General features: G+C 41.9%; 1 protein-coding gene across 2 annotated transcripts in view; it reads right to left on the bottom strand.

Annotated features, from left to right (window-relative positions):
* araf (A-Raf proto-oncogene, serine/threonine kinase) overlaps positions 1 to 20,643 on the bottom strand; it is a 24,828-nt gene extending 4,185 nt beyond the window's left edge. The window contains exons 1-15 of one of the 2 annotated variants that reach the window (XM_019860892.1): positions 20,546 to 20,643; positions 19,529 to 19,735; positions 18,639 to 18,742; positions 9,588 to 9,690; positions 9,330 to 9,487; positions 5,456 to 5,542; positions 5,212 to 5,356; positions 3,904 to 3,931; positions 3,672 to 3,799; positions 3,376 to 3,578; positions 2,396 to 2,572; positions 1,688 to 1,734; positions 1,320 to 1,438; positions 1,094 to 1,225; positions 536 to 670 (exon numbers count right to left, since the gene is read on the bottom strand). In XM_019860892.1, the coding sequence (XP_019716451.1) occupies positions 536 to 670; positions 1,094 to 1,225; positions 1,320 to 1,438; positions 1,688 to 1,734; positions 2,396 to 2,572; positions 3,376 to 3,578; positions 3,672 to 3,799; positions 3,904 to 3,931; positions 5,212 to 5,356; positions 5,456 to 5,542; positions 9,330 to 9,487; positions 9,588 to 9,690; positions 18,639 to 18,742; positions 19,529 to 19,636 (1,674 nt within the window). In that variant the 5' untranslated portion in view covers positions 19,637 to 19,735; positions 20,546 to 20,643. Of the gene's footprint in view, positions 1 to 535; positions 671 to 1,093; positions 1,226 to 1,319; positions 1,439 to 1,687; positions 1,735 to 2,395; positions 2,573 to 3,375; positions 3,579 to 3,671; positions 3,800 to 3,903; positions 3,932 to 5,211; positions 5,357 to 5,455; positions 5,543 to 9,329; positions 9,488 to 9,587; positions 9,691 to 18,638; positions 18,743 to 19,528; positions 19,736 to 20,362; positions 20,490 to 20,545 lie in introns of those variants that run through there. The other variant, XM_019860893.1, reaches the window with a different exon arrangement.
* Positions 20,644 to 20,761: the final 118 nt, after the last annotated feature.

The following is a 20,761-nucleotide window of genomic DNA, read 5'->3' as shown; positions in this document are numbered from 1 at the left end:
GGCCGGGCTTCGTCTGTGTCGCTGGCCCCCTCGTCACTGTCGACCGGGGTCGGATTCCGTGCATCTGGTAGCGAGCGTAGCGAGGCCACTCACCCGCAAGCGAGCCTTTGCTCTGGAGCAAATTTAATCCAGCTGCGTTCACACGTGCACATTTGTTTCGGCGTAGCGTCGCAAACGAGCATTTGCTGTGGAGCAAATTTTTAAACCACCTACCTGAGGTGTATTAAATTTGGTCCGGTATAAGCTCTTTAGTGGAGCTACGCCGGAGCAAATGTGCACGTGTGAATGCTCGACTGGATTTGTTTCGGAGCTGCGTCGGACCAAACGTTGCCGTGTGAACGGGGCTATAGAGGACCGGCTCGGAACATGAGCACTACACCGTGGCGAACAGTGGAACACACACTTACAATCCACATACTTTTAACCCCCCGCCCCCCCAAAAAAAAAAAACCTTTACATTTGACTTGCGATGGCCGGTTGAGGCATTATTACTTCGGAAGAAAACATTTTGTAATGGAAACCACAGCCTTGTTACCTGCGGGAACAAGAGCCTCTCATCCCGTTTGAACTTCAGGCAGTCAATGATCAGCCTTTTCATTGACTTGGGTGAGGTACTATAGAGTTTACTGAGGTCTGGGGACAAGTAACCACGTCCCACCATAAAGATTATCTGGAGGGAGAGGAAGAAATAAACAAATGAATCAATATAATGTTCCTAGAATTCTAGTGTGCTAAATGAAGGATAACGAACAAGACTTTCGTTTTTGTTTGTTGTGTTTTAAAATGTTTTTAAAGTCTTCTGTTAATGTGTTTAAATGTTGCTAATATATGCTCTTTTCGCCATTTTGGTGAGCTACTTTTGTTCCCTGTGCTTTGCTTTTGAATGACGTCAGCTGTTTTGTTGGTCATTGCTTTTAGGTGCCGCGTCTCGGCTTGTGTGAAGGACACTGAGTGGCCTTGTGTATGAAATATACTAGAACCAGTAAAGCTGCCCTCGCCATGCCTTTTTCACAGCAAATGTAACAAATCCAACATTCATTACAATTTGGCTCAAAACATTTTGATCAGTTCAAATAAGGGTTATTTCTTCTACCTGATCTCTGTTATTGATATTGGAGTATGGTAGAGTCCCCGACATCAGTTCAAACAGCACGACACCATAGCCATATACATCAGACTGGAATGTATATGGGTTGCTGTCCTGCATTCGGATCACCTCAGGAGCCTTGGAATACAAGGAAGAGAAAGCAAAGTGTGATGTCATCTATAGACAATTTCTTTCATTCAATATTTCTGGAATGACCTTAAAACAAAAGTACCATCCAAAGAATTGATCCACTAGGCTGTTCGACTTGCTGAGAGCCGCTCCACCGTGACTTGACTGTTGCAAGGCCAAAGTCCCCAATCTTAACAGTCCAACCTTCATGGAGGAAAATATCTAGAGAACAATCTCAGGAAATACTGCCGCTTACAAACAGAATGTTATTGACGTTGCGAGATGGAGAGCAAGGTTATGTAGTCAATTAGTCTTTTTTTTTTTTTTTTACACAGGGATGTTCATAACAGCATACAAAAAGTGCGATTGAAGTTGGCAATGGGTTGTAATGAAGTCTGTCACATTGAACATTACAGTATGGCTATTGGTTGAGTACAAACTACTACCGTACTTGACAAGAAAAAAGGATACTGTTTGATTTCAGGTCGCGATGAATAATGTTCTTTGCGTGAAGATAACTGAAAGGGAAAATTCAAATTGGTTTTACATGGAAACAATATTCAGAACAAACATTTGCTACCCAACTGCAATTTCAGAATGTCATAGTATTTGCAAAGGTCAACTTGAAACAGATTTTTCCTACATTTACAGCACGCTATTTTCCTCTCTAGAAATATTATTAGACAAATCTCTCCCCATATTTTAGCATTTGAGACAAAGTGATGTCACAACTACAGTAGCGATTTCGATTACCGGTAAGTGATTAGTAGGAATGGCGACTGTGTCAGGCTGTCTGCATCTAAGCGTGCAGTCATTTTCGCCTCAGCAATCAGACGACTCTCGCCACTCGATATGGGATACTTGTTTAGGGACTAGCTGTTCGCCACTAATGCTGGAGCCGCTGTTAAACATTGCCTACAAGAACCTTATGATACAATATCAGCGTTTGAGTTCTTTTTAATGTCCTTAAGTAGCAATTGAACTTGATTTCGGGCGGGAGAGGGAGAGGAAGAGAGATGGTCCTCAGTTAACAAGGGACATTGTTCTACATTTGAGCGTGGAGAATGTAAGATTAAATAACATTTTTCACAGATAGTTGGCATTTGAAATGTCACAGCTGCAGAAAACATCAGCACCATATAAACAGTATTGGTAAAGCCACATGTGGAAAATTCTTACTCCATGCCCTGTGCTGTCTGTCTGGCCACGTCAATCCTCCTCATAGTGTCAAATTTGGTTTCCGAGACGTGCAGATGGCGGTACAGGCTGCTGCCTTCACACCACTGTGTGATTATGGCAAAATTGGGCTTAGTCATGTAACCCATGAACAACAGGATGTTGACATGTCGGGTTTTCCTGAAGAGATGGAAAATTACATTTTCGGTAAAGACAATTTCGAATAACCATTTTTTTCTTGACTCTTTAATTTGCAAAATATCTCAAGAGTACAGCCACCATTTTGGTTTTAAGTTGGCTCTAACTATGGCTGAACAATTTCAGGAAAAGTTTGACAGGAAATGTTTCTGACATATATTGAAATTTGACTAAATTTAAACCAAGAATGTTCCAATTTGCAAGGGAATGAAGTTCAAATTTCTACCAATACAAACAAATGTTCTTCGTATACAGTGTCAATGTAATATATGTAAAATGCGCATTAAAAAACATCCATACTTTTGTCAGAGACTTAACTGCTTCAAATAAGACCTGAGCAATATTCTCTGAAATTTATATGATGGTAGAAATTGAATCCCTTCACAGTAATGGTGAGTGTAAAAGCCTAAAACCCATAATGGAAATTTTTCTGAAAGGTTAACTAAATGTGAAAGGATAATATTTTCTGTTAAAATGGTCAGTGAGTATATTTATTCTTTTCAATAAAATTCCACATTTTTATGTAAACACATCTGCTTTTGCTTTTATGTGACGAAATCAATTTTACAAATAAAACACACTGACCCAGAGCTGCCAACCTTTTGAAATTCACTTCCTGAACCAGATTTCTGAATGTCCAGATTTTTGAAATTCTTTCAGGAGCATAACATTTTTAACAAGTTACATTTTAATCAGGACTTCACGATAGTTAAAATAATAAAAAGCAGTACTTCAGATCTTGCCTGAACCATAAATTTATAACTACACATGAAAAACTAACTTACCTTAAGACCTGCATTTCATTTTTAAAGGCCTGCAACTGTTCGGGCGTCGGCTCTGTGACTTTAAGGATCTTGATCGCTACATCCCCATGCCACTTGCCCTTGAATACAGTTCCAAAGGAGCCAGCTCCTATTCTCTTCTGAATCGTGACTTCCCGGTAGTGGACCTCCCAGTAGTAACTTGAGTCTCTGTAGCCCCCACGATGCTAAAACACATCCAATTTGCCAAATAAACTGATAAATTAACTCGTGTCTCCAAAAAGATCCACAGACAAAGACGACTGCAGAAAATGACGTACTACTTTTTTTTTGTCATCCGAGGAGGAGGGCTTTCGTTCTTTGTGCTCTGAAGGCGACTTGGGCGGTCTTCTCCCTGGAGAACCTAAAGAGGGTGGGCTAGTGGATGGCTTTGGTGATGGCTCAGGACCTGCAGATAGAAAGGGCAGGGCACCAAGTTTTTGAGTCTAATACGTGAAAAAATAAACAGCAAACCTAAAATGACTAATTAAAAAAAAAAATAAGAAAGCATACCTATTGTGTTGTTAAATTTCACTGCTTCCTAAAAAGGTTGAAGGGGGAACAAAAAAAAACACGCAGACTTCATTAAATGGATTACAAAGAATTTTACTGACACAATTTGAGTATAAATAGGAAGAGTTCATGCAAGACGTTTCCATTTGTGGTCATGTTTACTAAAGTTTAATTTGACATTTCTCCAAGCGGCAAAACTGTTCAGTTGTTGCAACGCACGGAGCCACTCGTATTAGGTTGCACTTTGATTTTGCTTCGTCCCACTGTTTAGTTGACATGGAAAATGTCTGATTGATATCCGATGTAAGTAACACGTCTCTGGGATTTACATTTTAAAATGCAACAAAGTGACTAGAGCAAATAAAAATGATGGAGGGGGGCCATGGTTTTTCCATCAGCACTGCCAGGGGGCCACATAACACCGCACACTTCTTAACCAGACATATGGCAAAAATGCAATTTTTAATCGATGGAAGTGGGTTTTCGTCAGCCACTGAATATGTCGGCAGCTATATTGGTTGACACTTAAATAAATGTAAATTATTCAATCGAGCCGGTTAAGAAAGCTGGCTGTGTTGTATGCCTCTCGAACCCATCCCGGTCCCCTTTGTGCTGTTTTTTTTTTCCGTACTTTATTCGGCTGCTTTAATCATGCGCATGCGTGTGAAGTACTATGTGCATTTGACGCCGAGGCGAGGCGGGAAATCAGTTCATTTCAACCTACTTGGGCGAAATGGGCCAAGGACAAAAATTGCCTTGTAACGCTTCAAACGTGCCACTGGTTACGCAGCCACATGTACTGTATAGGGAATGCATCGGCGGAGCACAGGGAGGCATGGGTGGACTTATTTATTACACACCCCACTCTCTAACTCTGCTGCTGTGGAGAGGGTTTTTTTCCAACCTCCAGCCAAAGAGGACCGCCCTAGCCAGTGCCAGCTTTGACAGGCTGGTCTTTAGAAGCAGCAGGGGGCCGAACAGCTTAAAATAAAATTTATAAATTATGAAACCTCTGCCGTTAGCCTGTCTCCCACGGTGTCATGCACGGACACTTTCTTTTTTTTTTTGGGGGGGGGTGGCAGGGACGGACGGAGTCGTGAAATGTAAGGACAGGTAGGTATTATAATATGAATAAGGACGGAGGGATGATGACAGACGGGTGCACAGGTTGGGGACGAACCAGGAAAAGTGCATCTATACACACACCCGCACAACACACACAAAATTTGCTGGGGGGTGGGCAGAGTACATCGACATTTCAAAACTACACAACAAACGAAAACAATACAAAGGGCGGCTTACGCTTACCTCTATAATGCTGACAACAGCCGGGCTCACTGTGCTGACCATATGAACATTGGGTGTCGAGGTGGAGCGATGCCTTTGTAGAGATTGGCCATCTCCACTGGGGATGGGGAAGCGAAAGGCTGATGTTGGTGACAGGAGGTCCAGCCTGAGAGAGGGAACGCAAAATGTCACACGGCGTATTAAAATATGCTTCAACAAGGTGAATCTTTAACATGCTAAGAAATTGTTTGGTCTGCAACCTTACCCAGCAGGCTCTGGTGTAAAGGCTATGTTACTCTGTGATGGGGAATTTTCTGGCAATAGTATCTGAGGATACTCATCTGTGCAGGGACTTGGATGACACCCGGCCAAACAAGTAGAGAAGAATGAGACAAAAGACAATAACATTAAACAGGGGTGGGCTCTAACATGTTAACACTGAACTCTGCATGTCAATTTCTTTAAATGGACTATTTCACAGAAACCGAACCGCTTATCTGCACGAGGGCAGCAGGCGGGTTACAGGAGCACGCATGATTTAAGTATTTGGGAGAATGTGGCCGAGGGGAGGAAGAGTGTGAACAGGAAACACCCTCATTTCAGGCTCGCTCCACGCAGATTGAATACATTCCAAGAAGGTGCGTTAGTGACAGCTTAACCCTTTCAGGGACAGCGGTTACGACAGTGGACAGCTTATCATGTTATCGGGTTACAGGGTGCATGAAAGGGTTAAAGTCAATGAGAGGGAGTGGGGGTGGGGGAATCTGTGCAGCCCACAAAAAAAGTGTACTATATTATGGGTTCATTGAAAACCAAGCATTAAAAAAAATAACGTTTTGAGGGTCTCAGACAATATTACATTGTATGACTTTTTATCAATCCACAAAAAGATGGCAGTCACCATCACCAATCATGCAGATTGGGCTTGGTGCGTGGGAATCTCCCGTTGTGATCAATCCGTATTTTAAGTAGGACTCCTGACACTGTCAGTTAAATGTAGTGTTCTTTTTCTTGAAAGTAGTAGGCTCCTCCTCTGTCTCCTGGCTGGGCCTTTCCCCCTTCTCAAAGAAACTTTCCAAAGACTTTTGTTTTTTACTCATTTTGCTATCTCCTGGGGTTCATTTTAGCTGTAACCTATCACGTGACTGAGAAGCGTGCCTTCACCTGCGTCAAGAGTGACATATTGTAGATGGATGTAACAGAGGATCCCGTAATTTTTCAAAATAAAACAACGTTCAGATTCAGAAATGAATAAAACGGATGTAAGTTATGTATTCTTTCTGTGCGGCCCGGGACCAAATGACCCACGGACTGGTACTGGTCCACGGCCTGGGGGTTGGGGACCTCTGATGTAATGTTCTAAAACAGGGGTCACCAACGTGGTGCCCGCCGGCACCAGGTAGATCATGAGGACCACACCAATAGCCCGCCAGTGCTAGGATTGTGATTTGCTCGTAGAAATTATGATTTAAAAATGCAAGCACTGGCAGTATTGTGAGACATCGTGAAGATGATCAGAGCCTGAAAATTAAAATCATTAAGTATGAAAAATAACACATTCTAATATTATTAAATGTAATTTGTACAGATGTTATTTCAGACGTGTATCCATTTGGTAGCCCTTCACACAATCAGTGTACATGAAGTAGCTCTCACTCTCAAAAACGTTGGTGAACCCTGTTCTAAAACATGGTTGAACTGAGATTTACATGCAACACAAGCGTGACATGGTCAAATGACTGAAGGGGTGTTCACACGGCACACATTTGCTCCGGCACTGCACCGATGTATTTTGTTGCGATATATTTTACACCAGAGCAAATTTTGTGGAGCGTTCACACGTACAAAGCCCCTGAGCGTATTAGCACCGGCGCAGCGTCGGGGCAGCTCCACTTGCATTCACACGGCAGTTTCTGCAGCGGAGCAAAACGACAGAAAACAAATGAGCTGTCGTGTTGGTTCTTTCTAAAACATATACACAACTCAAGCAACTACTGTCCAGGCACGTCCTTCTCCTTCTCGTTCTCCGCGCCTTCTGCTCGAGAGTGACCGCCCCCGAAAACGTAAATCAACGATGACTTCAATGACACTCAGAAAAGCAAAAATGTAATGCGCCAAACACAAATATGAGTGTGAATGGATGTTTGTCTATTTGAACATATGACTGGCTGTTGGCCTGTTCAGGGTGTACCCCGCCTCTTGTTCAAAGTCAGTTCTGAGAGGCTCCAACTCACCCGCCACCATGCTCATAAAAAGAAGAATAGAAAATGGATGAATGGATATCAAATTTCTGTTGCTCTTTTTATCTTGTTCTTCCCTCTTGGTGACCAACTTATAAATCAAATGTAGGCGATAAAATAGGTTTTTGATATCTTGTTCATTTTTTTTTCTGTCACAGACCTTTCTTAAAATGAGAGTCATGATGATCCGAAGTTATCTCAAAGAGGAAAAAAAACCCACCCTGTTAAGGGACATAGACATGCTGATCAGGCTAACTGAAAGTAGCTATTCAGCCCTAGCCCAAACAATAGGCCTAATCAAGACCCAATGATAGGGAATTTAGAAATCAATGGGCCTCTTCACCATAGGGGCGTGACTAACCATCCCCACCCAGTCCTCAAATAGGACACGCTCAGCTTTTTAGCGCAGAGCAATTTCCCGGAGTCTTCACAGAGACTTCAGAGTTGTCTACCGCTGACGAAGCTTCTGTGAGAGAAGCGAAACGTCCTTTTTTGTTTTTTACCCACAGGTACAGATGACGACTGACGGAACCCTTTCTACGATGGAACTTTCCTGTACGACTGAGAGCCTCCACAAGCGTCTTGTTATTAAACAAACACATGACGGAAGTCCGACAGAGCACGAAAGCAAGGCATTCTCGCCGTACGTAATCAACTCTTCTCATGCGTAGCGAGGCTACTCCCCCCTCGCAAACGAGCATTTGCTCCGGAGCAAATTGTAGCATTCACACGTACCATTTTACATCGGTGCTGCCCCGCAAACGAGCATTTGTTCTGGATCAAATTTTTAAACCACCTCCCTGAGGTGGATCAAATTTGCTCCTGTTTTCCGGGGCTACGCCAGAGCAAATTTGCACGTGTGAACGCTCTACTGGCGCAGCCCCGGTGTAGCACTGGAGCAAATCTTTCCGTGTGAACACCCCTTGATATGTCCTCATTTCAATATTAATATTCTTATCTCGATTTCCATAGCCCTTGAGACTAGTCTTGTACGTATTTGCCAAAACAAAGCGCCCGCAATCCCCCTGGTTAATTTTAATGCAAGATGGAACTTGAAATACACGTTCAGTGGGCCTTCCGTTGCAGTCACCAGTTGCTATTGAGTGAGTCGCCAGATCATTCTTGTTGTCATATATGGTGCTTAAGAGCTGTCCAAAAAACATAACATCCAATTTTATCACAATAGTAATATGAAGTGCATTTTTATAGTGCTTTATCTTCCATATACATTGTCCACATTTTGAAAATCTATGGCATATTCATGAAGCTTCGACCTTAAAGATAATTACTTACATTTATCACCAGGATTGCCAGCCATACATTGTCAAACGGCAGAACACAGGCTCTTCCAAACATCCATCCATTTTCTGAAGCGCTCATCCTTTTGAACTAATTTTAAATCCATCCGCTTGACGTACAAGTTGCTAGCTAATACTAAACAAACCAGTGTATTTTAGTGTCCTCCCTGGCGCATCAGCGGCCAAACTATCTTTGTCTGCCGACATGACAATGTGAGGCAAGCAATAATGTAACAAAGACAAAGGCGTTTGTTGACAAACATCTTACCAGGATTTCATTGACTGCTTATCAGTTGAACGTAACACTCGACGGCAGATACTGTAAATATTCCACACGCACACACATGCACACACACGCAAACGCTTCTGTGTTTTGTTTTTGAATGCAGTGGAGTGTCGGAAACTCTGAGTTGCGAGTAGCAGCCCATACTGTATTTTTACCTTTCGTAACTTGAGGCAATGTTTTCCTGTTGAGGCGTTTCGTAACTTGAAAATTTCGTATTAAGAGACGTTCGTGAGTGTGTGTGTGTGTGTGTGTGTGGGTGTGTGTGTGTGTGTGTGTGTGTGACCAGCACATTTACTTAACTGTGATTCAACTTACCGCTGTTTGGTTACTGTGTCCATGTCCACGCAAACAGTAGGTACCTTGCTACTGCAGTGCTGGTGAAATTTGTATCCACATGTCTGACACCTGAAGCCATTAAATAAGAACTTGTGGCAAAAATCACAGTAAGCCAGCTTGAAGAAAGTTTTCCGTACCTGTGTAGAGTAAAATTGGATTACTTGTGCAGCAGATGAACATTTATGTGCAAAAAAGGTCATAAAACAAATCAAGAAATCAGCTTTGCCTGCTACTTACATAGTTGTGCATGGTAAGGGGAATGTCATCCAGGACCTCGACTAATAGCTCTTCTCCAACCAAAGGAGTAATGTCCGTGTCCCAGTCTGTCAGTCTCTTCCGACTGGAAGAGTAATTAAAAGACAAGAACAACAACAATTAAAACAACTGTGTACCACATATGTATTTGGGGAAAAATACATGACGTTAAAGACTTCTAATTTAATTGGAGGGGCGGGTGGGGGGAGTCCCGATTTCACGTAATTTATTTTCCATTTGCCCATTTTGCTGACAACGAATACCTTTATAATGTACACTTCATTATAGCGACCAGATTTTTCCCACAAAATAGTGAAAATGCCTTTGTTACAATGAACAGTGGCAAGCTAACTGCCGCCACGATGTTGCTTATGAACAAAATGTACAGCACAGGATTCCCCTCCGTTGCTTAGCAACACTACTGATCGACTTGTACATTGTTGTACTTCCAGAAGCACGGCGCGGTCAAGCACATGGTCTGAAAACATGTCTGGTAAACGTAAGCAAATCTCGCTGTCTGTGAAGGCTGAAATTATCGGTCACTTTCGAAAGGGAATCTCCCTGATGAAGCTTCGCCGAGATGACAAATCGGTAAAGTCAACAATTTTTGACCATCATTCTTAATGACAAAACATAATCAAGGCAGAGCTTGAGACCAACAGATTGAAAGAGGATCGAAAATGGCATGGCACATCTTGAACTGGAGAAAGTACTTGTCATTTGTTGACTGAATTTTTTTCTTCATACTGTATACTGTACATGTATTTGTAATTGACATGATTATACTGTATTACATGTTCATGTTTTTACATCTATAAATGTTCATCCTGTAGTTGGCGGCCATTTTATTGGAAATGGCTTCAATGAACTACCATTATAAAAAACGTTATTCGTTAAGTCCCTGGAGTAACATAACAAGGTTCGACTGTACTGTGTGTGTGTGTGTGTGTGTGTGTGTGTGTGTATATATATATATATATATATATATATATATATATACACACAAACATGCATATGTACAGTACTGTGAAATAGTTTATTTGCCTCCTTCCTGATTTCTGTGAATTCACATATTTATCACACACAAAAGCTTTCAGGTCATCAAACCACAGAGACTACCCAAGTATATACAAAATGCAATTTCTTAAATGAAAATTTAATTTATAAAGGCACACACACACACACACACACACACACACACACATAAAAAATTGAAAACTACATATCCCTGTGTGAAAAAAAGGTCCCCTTGTTAAGTCACAAAGTAACTGTGACAAGCAACAGTTTTGGGAAAGCTGAGTTCAATTTCACATGAAACACCCTAGCACCACAATTGTTGAAGCAAGAAATCACACAACATTTGTCAGACAAAGTGACATCGGCTACACGATCAAGAAACAAACGCATCATACCACGAGCCAAAGAAATTCAAGAATACACTGGAAAAAAAAGTTATTGAAATCTATCAGTCTGGAAAAGATTACAAAGCCATTTCCAAAACTCTCGACCTTCAGCAAACCACTGTCAGAGCAATTATCCACAAATAGATAAAACTGGGAACAGTGGTTCACATTCCCAGGAGTGGTTGACCAGCTATAATGATTCCAAGAGTGCGACGACGACGACTCGAGGAAGTTGCAAAAGAACCTGAATAGGGGTGCCCAACCAGACCTGCAGCCCACGAACTCCCAAGTCGATTGTGCGGGTGGAGGGATTAAAAAAAAAATGTGTGTCTGTGTGCGTTATTCATATTCTATATTTTTGTGTTAGTGCACACTGCACCCTAAGCATCCTCTCAGTTTCACGTTCACAAAAAAAAAAAAAAGTATTTAAAAAAATAAAATAATACTACAACAAAGCAGGTCACCTTAACCTACGGCGGTGCATGACCTGCATCACCGAAAGTTGTTAGAAGTCAGCAGTCCGCACTTGCAGCTTGCGATTCAAGTTGTTGCCATATATCTTTTTTTTTTTATTATTCTGATTCAAAGTTTGATGTATATACAATTCACCAATGGCACTGGTAAAGAATGGGAAACTGAAGTGCCAGGAGAACATTTTTAAAACAATATACAGTACGTGAGCTATGATGGTGACGTTGTTGCACTGAATACGCTGCCAAAGTGCGTCCCATTCCGCCGCATCAGGCCTCGACTAAGGTAGGCACTGATTCCTTTTTACAAACGCACAAGCTCTTGTATCTACTTGTATCTGGGCCGTTATGGCTGTTGCTCATCATGGCACCCGTGTGTGTACGCATGCACATGCGGTAGCACGTCGATCGCGGGAGGTCGGTTGCTTGAAAAGTCGATCTTCGGTCAAAAACGGTTGGGCACCCCTGACCTAGAACAACATCCGTAGAACTCCAGACCTCGCTGGCCTCAGTTCAGGTCGGTGTTCATGACTCTACCATAAGACACTGGCCAAAAATGGCAAATATGGGAGAGGTCCCAGGTGAAAACCACTGCTGTCCAACAAGAACACAAAGGCCCATCTCACATTTGCCAAAAGACATCTTGATCATTCTCAAGGCTTTTGAAAAAACATTCTGAGTTAAAAATGTGACTTTTTGGAAGATGTGCCATGTTCCATCTGAGGTAAAAATGGCACAGCATTTGATAAAAAGAACATTATGCCAACAGTGAAGCATGGTGATGGCAGTGTGATGGTTTGTGTCTGCTTTGCTTCCTCAGGACTAGGACAACTTGATGTGATTGATGGGACAATGAATTCTGATGTCAAACAGAAAATCTTGAAGGAGAACATCCGACCAACAGTCAATTTGCGCCCTCAAACTCAAGCGCTCCTGGATCGTGCAGTCAGACAATGATCCAAAACACACCTGCAAGTCCAGCTCCGAATGGCTTGCTTAGATAGATGGATGGATGGATGGATGTATAAATGAAGGTTTTGGAGTGGCCAAGTCAAAGTCTGGATTTGAATCCACTTGAGATGCTGAGGTGTGACCTTAAATGAGCAGTTAATGCTAGAAAACACTAATATGGCGGAGTTGAAGCAATTCTACGAAGAAGAGGGGGCCAAAATTCCTCCACTGCGATGTGAAAGACTCATCACCAATTACCACTAATGCTTGATTTCAATTATTGCTGCCAAAGGTGGCACAACCTATTATTAGGTCAGGGGGCAATTAGTTTTTCTTATGGCACAGTTGGTCTGGATTTTTTTTTTTTTTGTCTAAATAAATTACCGTAATTTCCGCACTATAGGGTGCACCAAAAAGTCTTCCATTTTCTTAAAAGCTCACCGAGCGCCTAAAAATCCGGTGCGTCTTGTGTTGGTCATTACGGTAATACATCGACTCCAAGATGGCTCCTTCCTGGAGACATGCTTCCAATGTTATAACTTGCTGTTGGTTCAGTGAACTGTGTTGCTGCTTTATTAAATAAGTTTGTGTTGCAGCTCCGAAAAAAGGAGAGCTGTGGTGTTAATTTTTTAAAACGGTCTCAACAAATACAGGTACGTCTTTGTCTGTCTCCGTGCCTTCTTCCATTCGCCTCGAGAGGCGTTCAAGACCGCCTCCGAAAAACGTAACGATTACTTCAATGAAACTACAAAAATTGAAAATACATCAAAACTGAAAAGCAAGCGAGGATATCACAAAATAAATTCTATAGCCCCCCCTACAGAATTTATATTGTGATTTCATCATTTGTGAATAATACACAACAAAGGAATAAATAACTACGACTGACATCTGATCGTACTGTTGCAGCTACGATCAAGGAAATGCCAATGCGTTTTTCGGAGGCGGTAATGAACGGCTATCGAGTTGACCGGAAGAAAGCACGGAGACGGACAAAGATGCACCTGTATTTGTTGAAAAAAGGAGAGCTGTGGTTTTATTTTTTTTTTTTTAAACGCAGACTTTATTAATGGTTTTCACAGTCTCAACAAATACAGGTACTGTATGTCTTTGTCCATCCGTCTCTGTGCCTTCTCTTTCGTCTCTGTGCCTTCTCTTTCGTTCCACTCGAGAGGCGTTCATGGCCGCCTCCGAAAAACGTGAATTAATTATTACTTCAATGAAACCACGAAGAAAATCAAGCGAGGAAATCACAAAATAAATTCTGTAGGGGGGATATAGAATTTATTTTGTGATTTCCTCGCTTGATTTTCTGTTTTGATGCATTCATTATTTTCAATTTTCGTAGTTTCATTTAAGTACAGTAATAGTTAATTTACGTTTTTTCAGAGGCGGTCATGAACGCCTCTCAAGTTGAAGGACGCCTCTCGAGTTGAATGGAAGGAGCGTAGCACCATCTAGTGGAGGCATTGTAGATTGCACCTTATAATGTGAAGCGTCCAATGTATGAAAAAAATTTACAAAATAGCCATTCATTGAAGGTGCGCCTCATAATCCAGTGTGTCTTTTCGTGCGGAAAATATGGTATATTCGCATTTAGAAATTGCATTTTGTATTTCCTTGGGTTGTTTGCTGTGTGATATTAAAATTGGTCTGATGAATCTTTGTGTGTGATAAATATGCAATTAACAGAAATCATCAGCGTGTGCGCGCGCGCGCGCGCGTGCGCACACGCGCACACACACACACACACACACGCACACGCACACACACACCTTAACTGAGCATAACAACAACAAAAAGCGTGTAACAGTATTTCTTTTCCACATACAGTACTACACTGAACCAAGAGCCCTTGTAAGGCCACCCGTCGCAGGTCATAAAATCTATTGGCATAGTATTAGTTTGTTATTCCTGAGTGAGCTAACCAAAAGTAAACCGTAATATAGGTTGAATGCATCCAGTACAGAGGTGGTCCGGGCTGCATGTGACCACATTCTTGGGTACTGAGCCACACTGAAGGACTGCTGACTCCACTACAATCTGTGGTGTATGCCAAAATATGTACTCATTCCTGCAGTCATTAAATTATATTTGTCTATAAATTGATCTTAATGCCTTAAAGTTCAAATTCCCTCATATCACTGAAGCAAAACCTGCGACTATGTATTGTTTTTACAAATCAGTACAATCAATAAAAACAGACATCCTTAGAAGCAAAGATTCCCAACATTTGGGAAATGGAGTATAGCACAGCAATCATCAAACTGAAAGCAGCACACAAACGGTGCACAATAATGGGTTTTCCATACAAATGTTTCAAATTTAAGCGAATTTCGTGATAATGTGCAAAAACAAACATGCAACTTTTGGCCGCTTCCATTTGTCATTATTTTGCGAATATTGAGAAGAGAGGAGATTGCGCCATGAGAGACGACACCATGTTGGACCATCACTTTCTGCCATAAGAAACTCGGTTGACTCTCAACAACATTGATCATGGACAGATTGCTGATCGAGCTTTCTTTATCATTGGCCGCCATTTGTCGCGACTACAATCAGAGATGAAAGTGGACTTTCCTGAAAATTCCGGAAAAAATAATCTAATAGTTATTGCTCTCCTCCTCCAGCTTGTCGTGGATGCTTCTCACCTGTCCTCTCTCGCTGACTTTTTTTTTTCCGAGGCCGTGAATAGTTTTGGCCACGAGAGACCGTGGTTCGCAAAAAACAGAAGCGGCGTCATCACAACACATACTGTACTAAAGTCTCACAATGACAGTTCAAAAAACTCCTTCATATCTTTATGATCCAGCCGTCATTGTTCTTTTTGGTCTCACTGCTTCTCTCTCTTCAAGTGCCGCACTCGATTCTTAAGGACGTACTGCTGCTGTGGCTCAATTTTCAACCCGTCAAAATGACGGACGGCCTTAAATTTTCCCCGTCCACTCTTAAAAAAAATCCGTCAATGATGTAAAATTTTCCGCTAATGTAACCTCTTCAGGAACAGAAATACAAAAGATGTAAATGTTTATCCAGTCTTGTTGAACTTAGATTTCGTTCCAAAAGACAGGCTTTGTTAACAGAAATCACCCCTCCTCCCGAGTACTCACAAATAAAATATGAAATCTCGGGTTTGCTTCGGGCTCGGGCTTACAAATCAAGTTAAGTGATCGGGCTCATGCACCCTTTGTGGCTTCCATTCTCGCCGAAATTTCGAAATCTCCGAGACATGGCGAGGCCATGAGAATGCGAGGCGAGGGGACTACTGTTGTGGCGACGCCACTCGAGCTAGTCCGCAGCTCTCTACTGTGCGTGCGTCAGCGCGAACATGTACGCAAGCGCGTCTTTTGATTTCAACCAAAAGCAAAACAACGAACTCAAACGCGTCTTCGTTCAATGTTGTCAACTAATATCCGGATTAATTTTAGGCAAATTTTCCTCAATTCTCCGGAGAGATTTTCATAAAAATGTGAAAAACCCAGAATTCCGGGAAAATCCGGAGGACTTTCATCTCTGTACAATGTGCACGTGTGATGCAATATCCAGTCAAAACATGTTATGTGGTGTCAAAAGCTGGTTCCATAGCAAAAAATTGCATTTTCTTTTTAGCGATGCGCAAAAAAATCCACACCCTCTAAGCCAGGGGTGCCCAAACTTTTTTGACCGAGGATCTACTTTTTGATCAACCAACCTCCCACGATCGACCCGTTACTGTGCACACGTACGCACATACACACGCATGCCATGATGAGGAACAGCCTGAGGTGGAGGCGTGCGAGGCATTTTGACAGCCTGTTAACTATCGTAGCTCACGTGTACTGTTTGAAAATGCTTCCCCCGGCCCTCCAGATTCCTATTCTTTGCCCGTGCCCCCGGTGAATCGTACGCGAAACAAACTCTGAATGACAATAGTGATAACGATAAAAGATATAGCGCAACAGCTGCAATCACAAGCTGCAATTGCAGACTGCTGAGCGCTCACAACTTCTGGTGACGCAGGTCACGCAACAACGTAGTGTTAAAGATTTACCTGCTTTATTATTATTTTTTAATACTTTATGCAAAAATGAGACTGATAGGATGGTTAGGGTGCAGTGTACATTAACACAAAAAATATATTACTAACATGCACAAAGACACACAAATGATTGTTTGTTTATTTGTTTTTTTCCCTCTACAGCCCTCGCGATCAACTTGGGACCAGTCCGCAAGCTACCGGTCCATCGCGATCAGCGTAATGGGCACCCCTGCTCTAAGCGGAAAACTTTTTGGGGCAAATTTTAGACCTTTTTCCTAATTTCTCGTGTTTCAATTCAGATTCATTTGAGCAATTCTTGAAGACTTGTGTGTGTGGGGGGGGGGGGGGGGGGGGGGGGGGGGGTGATAGGTGGATTGAAATCCACTTAACAGTTTTTCAACTCGGAGAACAGATTTACATTATTGCTCTTTCAGTGCTGCCCATCTGTGATCTGCTCAACCAGGATTAGGGCAAGGTTAAAAAAAAAAAAAAAACAATTAAATCATTTTTTTTTCTTTTGATAGCCCAATAGCGATTCATGAAACCATAAATAATCCATTCTATGCATCTTCTTCCATAAATTCATATGATTTAGAGTAGCATATCAAAACAACACTGAAGCACTGAAATCAAACAAGTTGATCTGTATAATACAATATCATGAAATAAAAGCTAGACTTCTGAACAGCTGTCTGGGAGTATGGGGGTTTTAAAAAACACAAAGACAGCAATCAACTGAAACTTTGTGAGATTGACAATATCGTGAGTTTACAAAGTTTTTTTTTTTTTTTTTTTGCCACTTTATTTACACAGCCTGCCCAGTGGTTGGAATTTGAATTATTCGTTTTTTTGATTAGGGGGTGGCCCGGTGGGCGAATGTTGAGCAGGTACGCCTCACACTGTAAGAGGCGGGGTTCGACCCTGGCTCCGGCCTTCCTGTGTGTAGTTTTCATGTTCTCCCCATGCCTGTGTGGGTTTTCTCCGGGTACTCCGCTTTCCTCCCATATTCCAAAAACACGCACGGCAGGTTAATGGAACACTCTAAATTGTCCCGAGGTGTGATTGTAAGCCGAATGGTTGTTTGTCTATGATGTGCCCTGTGACTGGCCAGCAACCAGTTCAGGGTGTCCCCCACCTACTGTCCGAAGACAGCTGGGATAGGCTCCAGCAACCCCCACGACCCTTGTGAGGATAAAGCTGATCGGAAAATGGATGGATGGATGGTTTGATCAGCTAATGTTCAATAAAACATACACGATTAACGTAACTGCATTGGGTTGAATTCTTAATGTAAATACAATTTTTTACAAATGCACCAAGTTAGAGCAAGAAGTTTCTATTATTTGCAGCATTGCTTCTTCTGAGAACGTCTTCCATAATAAAGTAAAATTGGTACTGCGTGAAATCCTTAACTGAATCGAAAAATCAAATAAAATGAATCGGGAATCAAATTGAATCGGGCTCCTGTGAATCAAATCGATTTTGGAAATCTGACTCGTTACCCGCCTCTAACCAGGATGCATTCTTTTTAAATGGGAACAGTATCTTATCATAAAATAAAATTCTATCACATTAATGAAGCCACATTGGCTTGTTATTGCAACAAAGACATCTTGTGCTATTTGGATACTTACAGTCCCTTCCACAAGTACTGGAACGGCAAGGTCAATTCCTTTGTTTGTTGTTTTTTGTTGTATACTGAAGACATTTGGATTTCAGATCAAAAGACGAATATATGAGAAGTTCATAAGTGCAGCTTTTATTTGATGGTAGTTACATCTAGATGCATTAAAAAAAAAAAAAAACACCCACTCACTTTTCAAGTGAACAAAAGTACTGTATTGGAACACGTGACTGTTGGGTATTTGTAGTTATTTGAATGTTGCCTTTTAGCGTAATTACTTCAACGTTCGTGCTTGTTTTTAGGTTTGGGTTTCAACAGTGAAAATTAGGCCAAAAAAAACTAGAGAGCTGTCTATGGATGGATGACAATATAAAAGCTAGACTTCTGAACATTTGTCTGAAATTCATCTTTTGATCTGAAACCCAGATGTCTTGAGTACACAACAAAAATAACGGAACTGACTATACCGTTACAATACTTTTGGAGGGGACTGCATTTCAAACCAACATTTTGTAGCCCGTTTTGCATATGTATGTCAAACCTTAGCGCAACATGATGCAAGCTTACCCTTCGAGAAGGCGGAATACAGCACAGCAGTCTTGGCTTAAGCCTCTCACTTTAAGTGCTTTATCTAGACTCTCATACACCGTCTGTCCTTGGCGAACATTCACCTGTGAAACGGAGACCGCTCTTCAATAACATTGACAATGTCACATTCAAAGGCAATGTATTTTAATTTTAATGTTTTAAGTGAAAATGTCAGTTTTATATTGAAACAGCTTATCTTGAAACACCTTTTAGAAATTGAGGCCATATAAAATATATCAATTCCCCCAACCAATTACCAGACCACATGTTCTCTCTCGTTCTCTCTCGTTCTCTCTCTCTCTCTCGTTGTCTCTCTCTCTCTCACACACACACACACACACACACACACACACACAAAACAACTGGCAGTCTTTAACTAATAAAATATGCAGGTTTTTGGAATGTGAATGGTAGCCCGAGTACAGTACCCAGAGAAAACCCACTCAAGTGTGGGCAGAACATGAAAACTCCACATAGGAGGACATGTGCCTAGATTCAAGCCCACGACCTCTTGGCTGTGAGGCAAACATGCTCACCACAATATAATCAAGATGTATGTCGAATGTATTATACTTCATAATATGAACAAATGTGACAAGGTGGAATACATCGAATTTGAATCATAAATCAGAAGAGGGCAGGATGATGAAAAGCACCATCTGCCAGACCAAATGCTAATCTTCACACTCGTTGACAAAGTGACAAATATGTCAAATTTTGTGCGAGTAATTACACTTAAAACCAGCCAGTTCTTTCGCAGTGAACCATCACTAATCCATCTAGTTGCAGCATAATTTTATTTTTATTTTTTACAGATGCACAAAACTGAGAGCGCATGATAAAGAGCATCATCGAGCTGCTTGTCTCACCACAGTCCTTTGCTTGTTGGGGAGGTAGACTCGGATAGTGCCCCCACCTCGGGGTGGATCCTCTGGACTAGTTTCTCCTGAGGAGGAGTAGGAGGAGGTGGAGGACATGACGAGAGGATCAGGAGGGGGATTCTATACTTGACACCAATACCTCAGGTGAAAGTCATGGGGCAGTGGATCCAAAAGAGTAAACTGTTTACTTGCAACCTGCAACAAAATGAACAGGTTTAGTTGTGGGGCTAGGCAATACGTATTCGTGTTGAAAAGAGCAACGAAGCAAAAAAAAAATGTGTTGTTGAACATGACAATTTCAGAGAAGCAAAAGAATGCCAAATCGTTATGACCAACGATGTAAACGTGGGGGGTAGCAGGGTACGAACGCTTGCCTTTCTCCAATGGGCTGTACTTTGAATGGTGGGAATAACAGTTGATACAAGCCATTACTCGCGAAACGCCGAATCTGCAAACTTAGAAGTCACAGATGAGTGATGCTAACGCTATGTAATGTTAGCCACTTAGCTTAGCGTGGGATTTGTCTACTGTCTGTTTGTCTCTGACATATGGAGTTGTCGGAAGCCATGTTTCTCTTGACTGGGCCACTTTGGCGACTTTAAACTGCCTTGCCAAATAGTTCAGCGGGCAATGGCAACTAACAGCATACGGTCGATGTCATTCGAGCAGATCCAAGTGTGAACTCGGCTCGAAACGCAGTTGTTCCTCGGCTAAGCCGTGGCCGTAGTGGAAGAGATTATGTAGCTACAAAATGGCTTGAGTACTTTTCAGCTATTCGTTGCCAGCCCAGTCTAAAACGTCTGCGAACTTCGGGGGTTTTACCACTGCGTCGGCTCCTGAGTTGTTGCTGTTGCTTTCTCCGCTTAGTCTGCGGTGACTTGTTCCGTCGTCATCCAAAACATAGCACATACTTGTTCCGTGTTGCGTCTATTTCGAGTGCTATCAGATCGTTCTCACTTTGCCAAAGATTTATTTTCAAGTCTAGATATAAATTAAAACTCTTACCTGAGGCGGCCATCTTGAACTCTCAATCTAAAGTCGAATCTGTCAAGAAGTTCAGGGAAAGCGGAAAACCTCGGAAAGGCTGGTTTCTCATTGGCCACATGCTGGAGCTGCGTCCTTTCATTGGACACAGCGGAGATGGGCGTTAACTAACTTCTCTGTCATGTAAATGAACTCTACTACAGTGAGCGTCAAACGGCAATCTGTCCGTTTTCAAAA

The sequence above is a fragment of the Hippocampus comes genome, unplaced genomic scaffold, assembly GCF_001891065.2.
Source record: "Hippocampus comes isolate QL1 unplaced genomic scaffold, H_comes_QL1_v1.1 scaffold130, whole genome shotgun sequence".
NCBI classification, from domain to species: Eukaryota; Metazoa; Chordata; class Actinopteri; order Syngnathiformes; family Syngnathidae; genus Hippocampus; species Hippocampus comes.
This window is presented reverse-complemented; position numbering and strand designations above follow the sequence as displayed.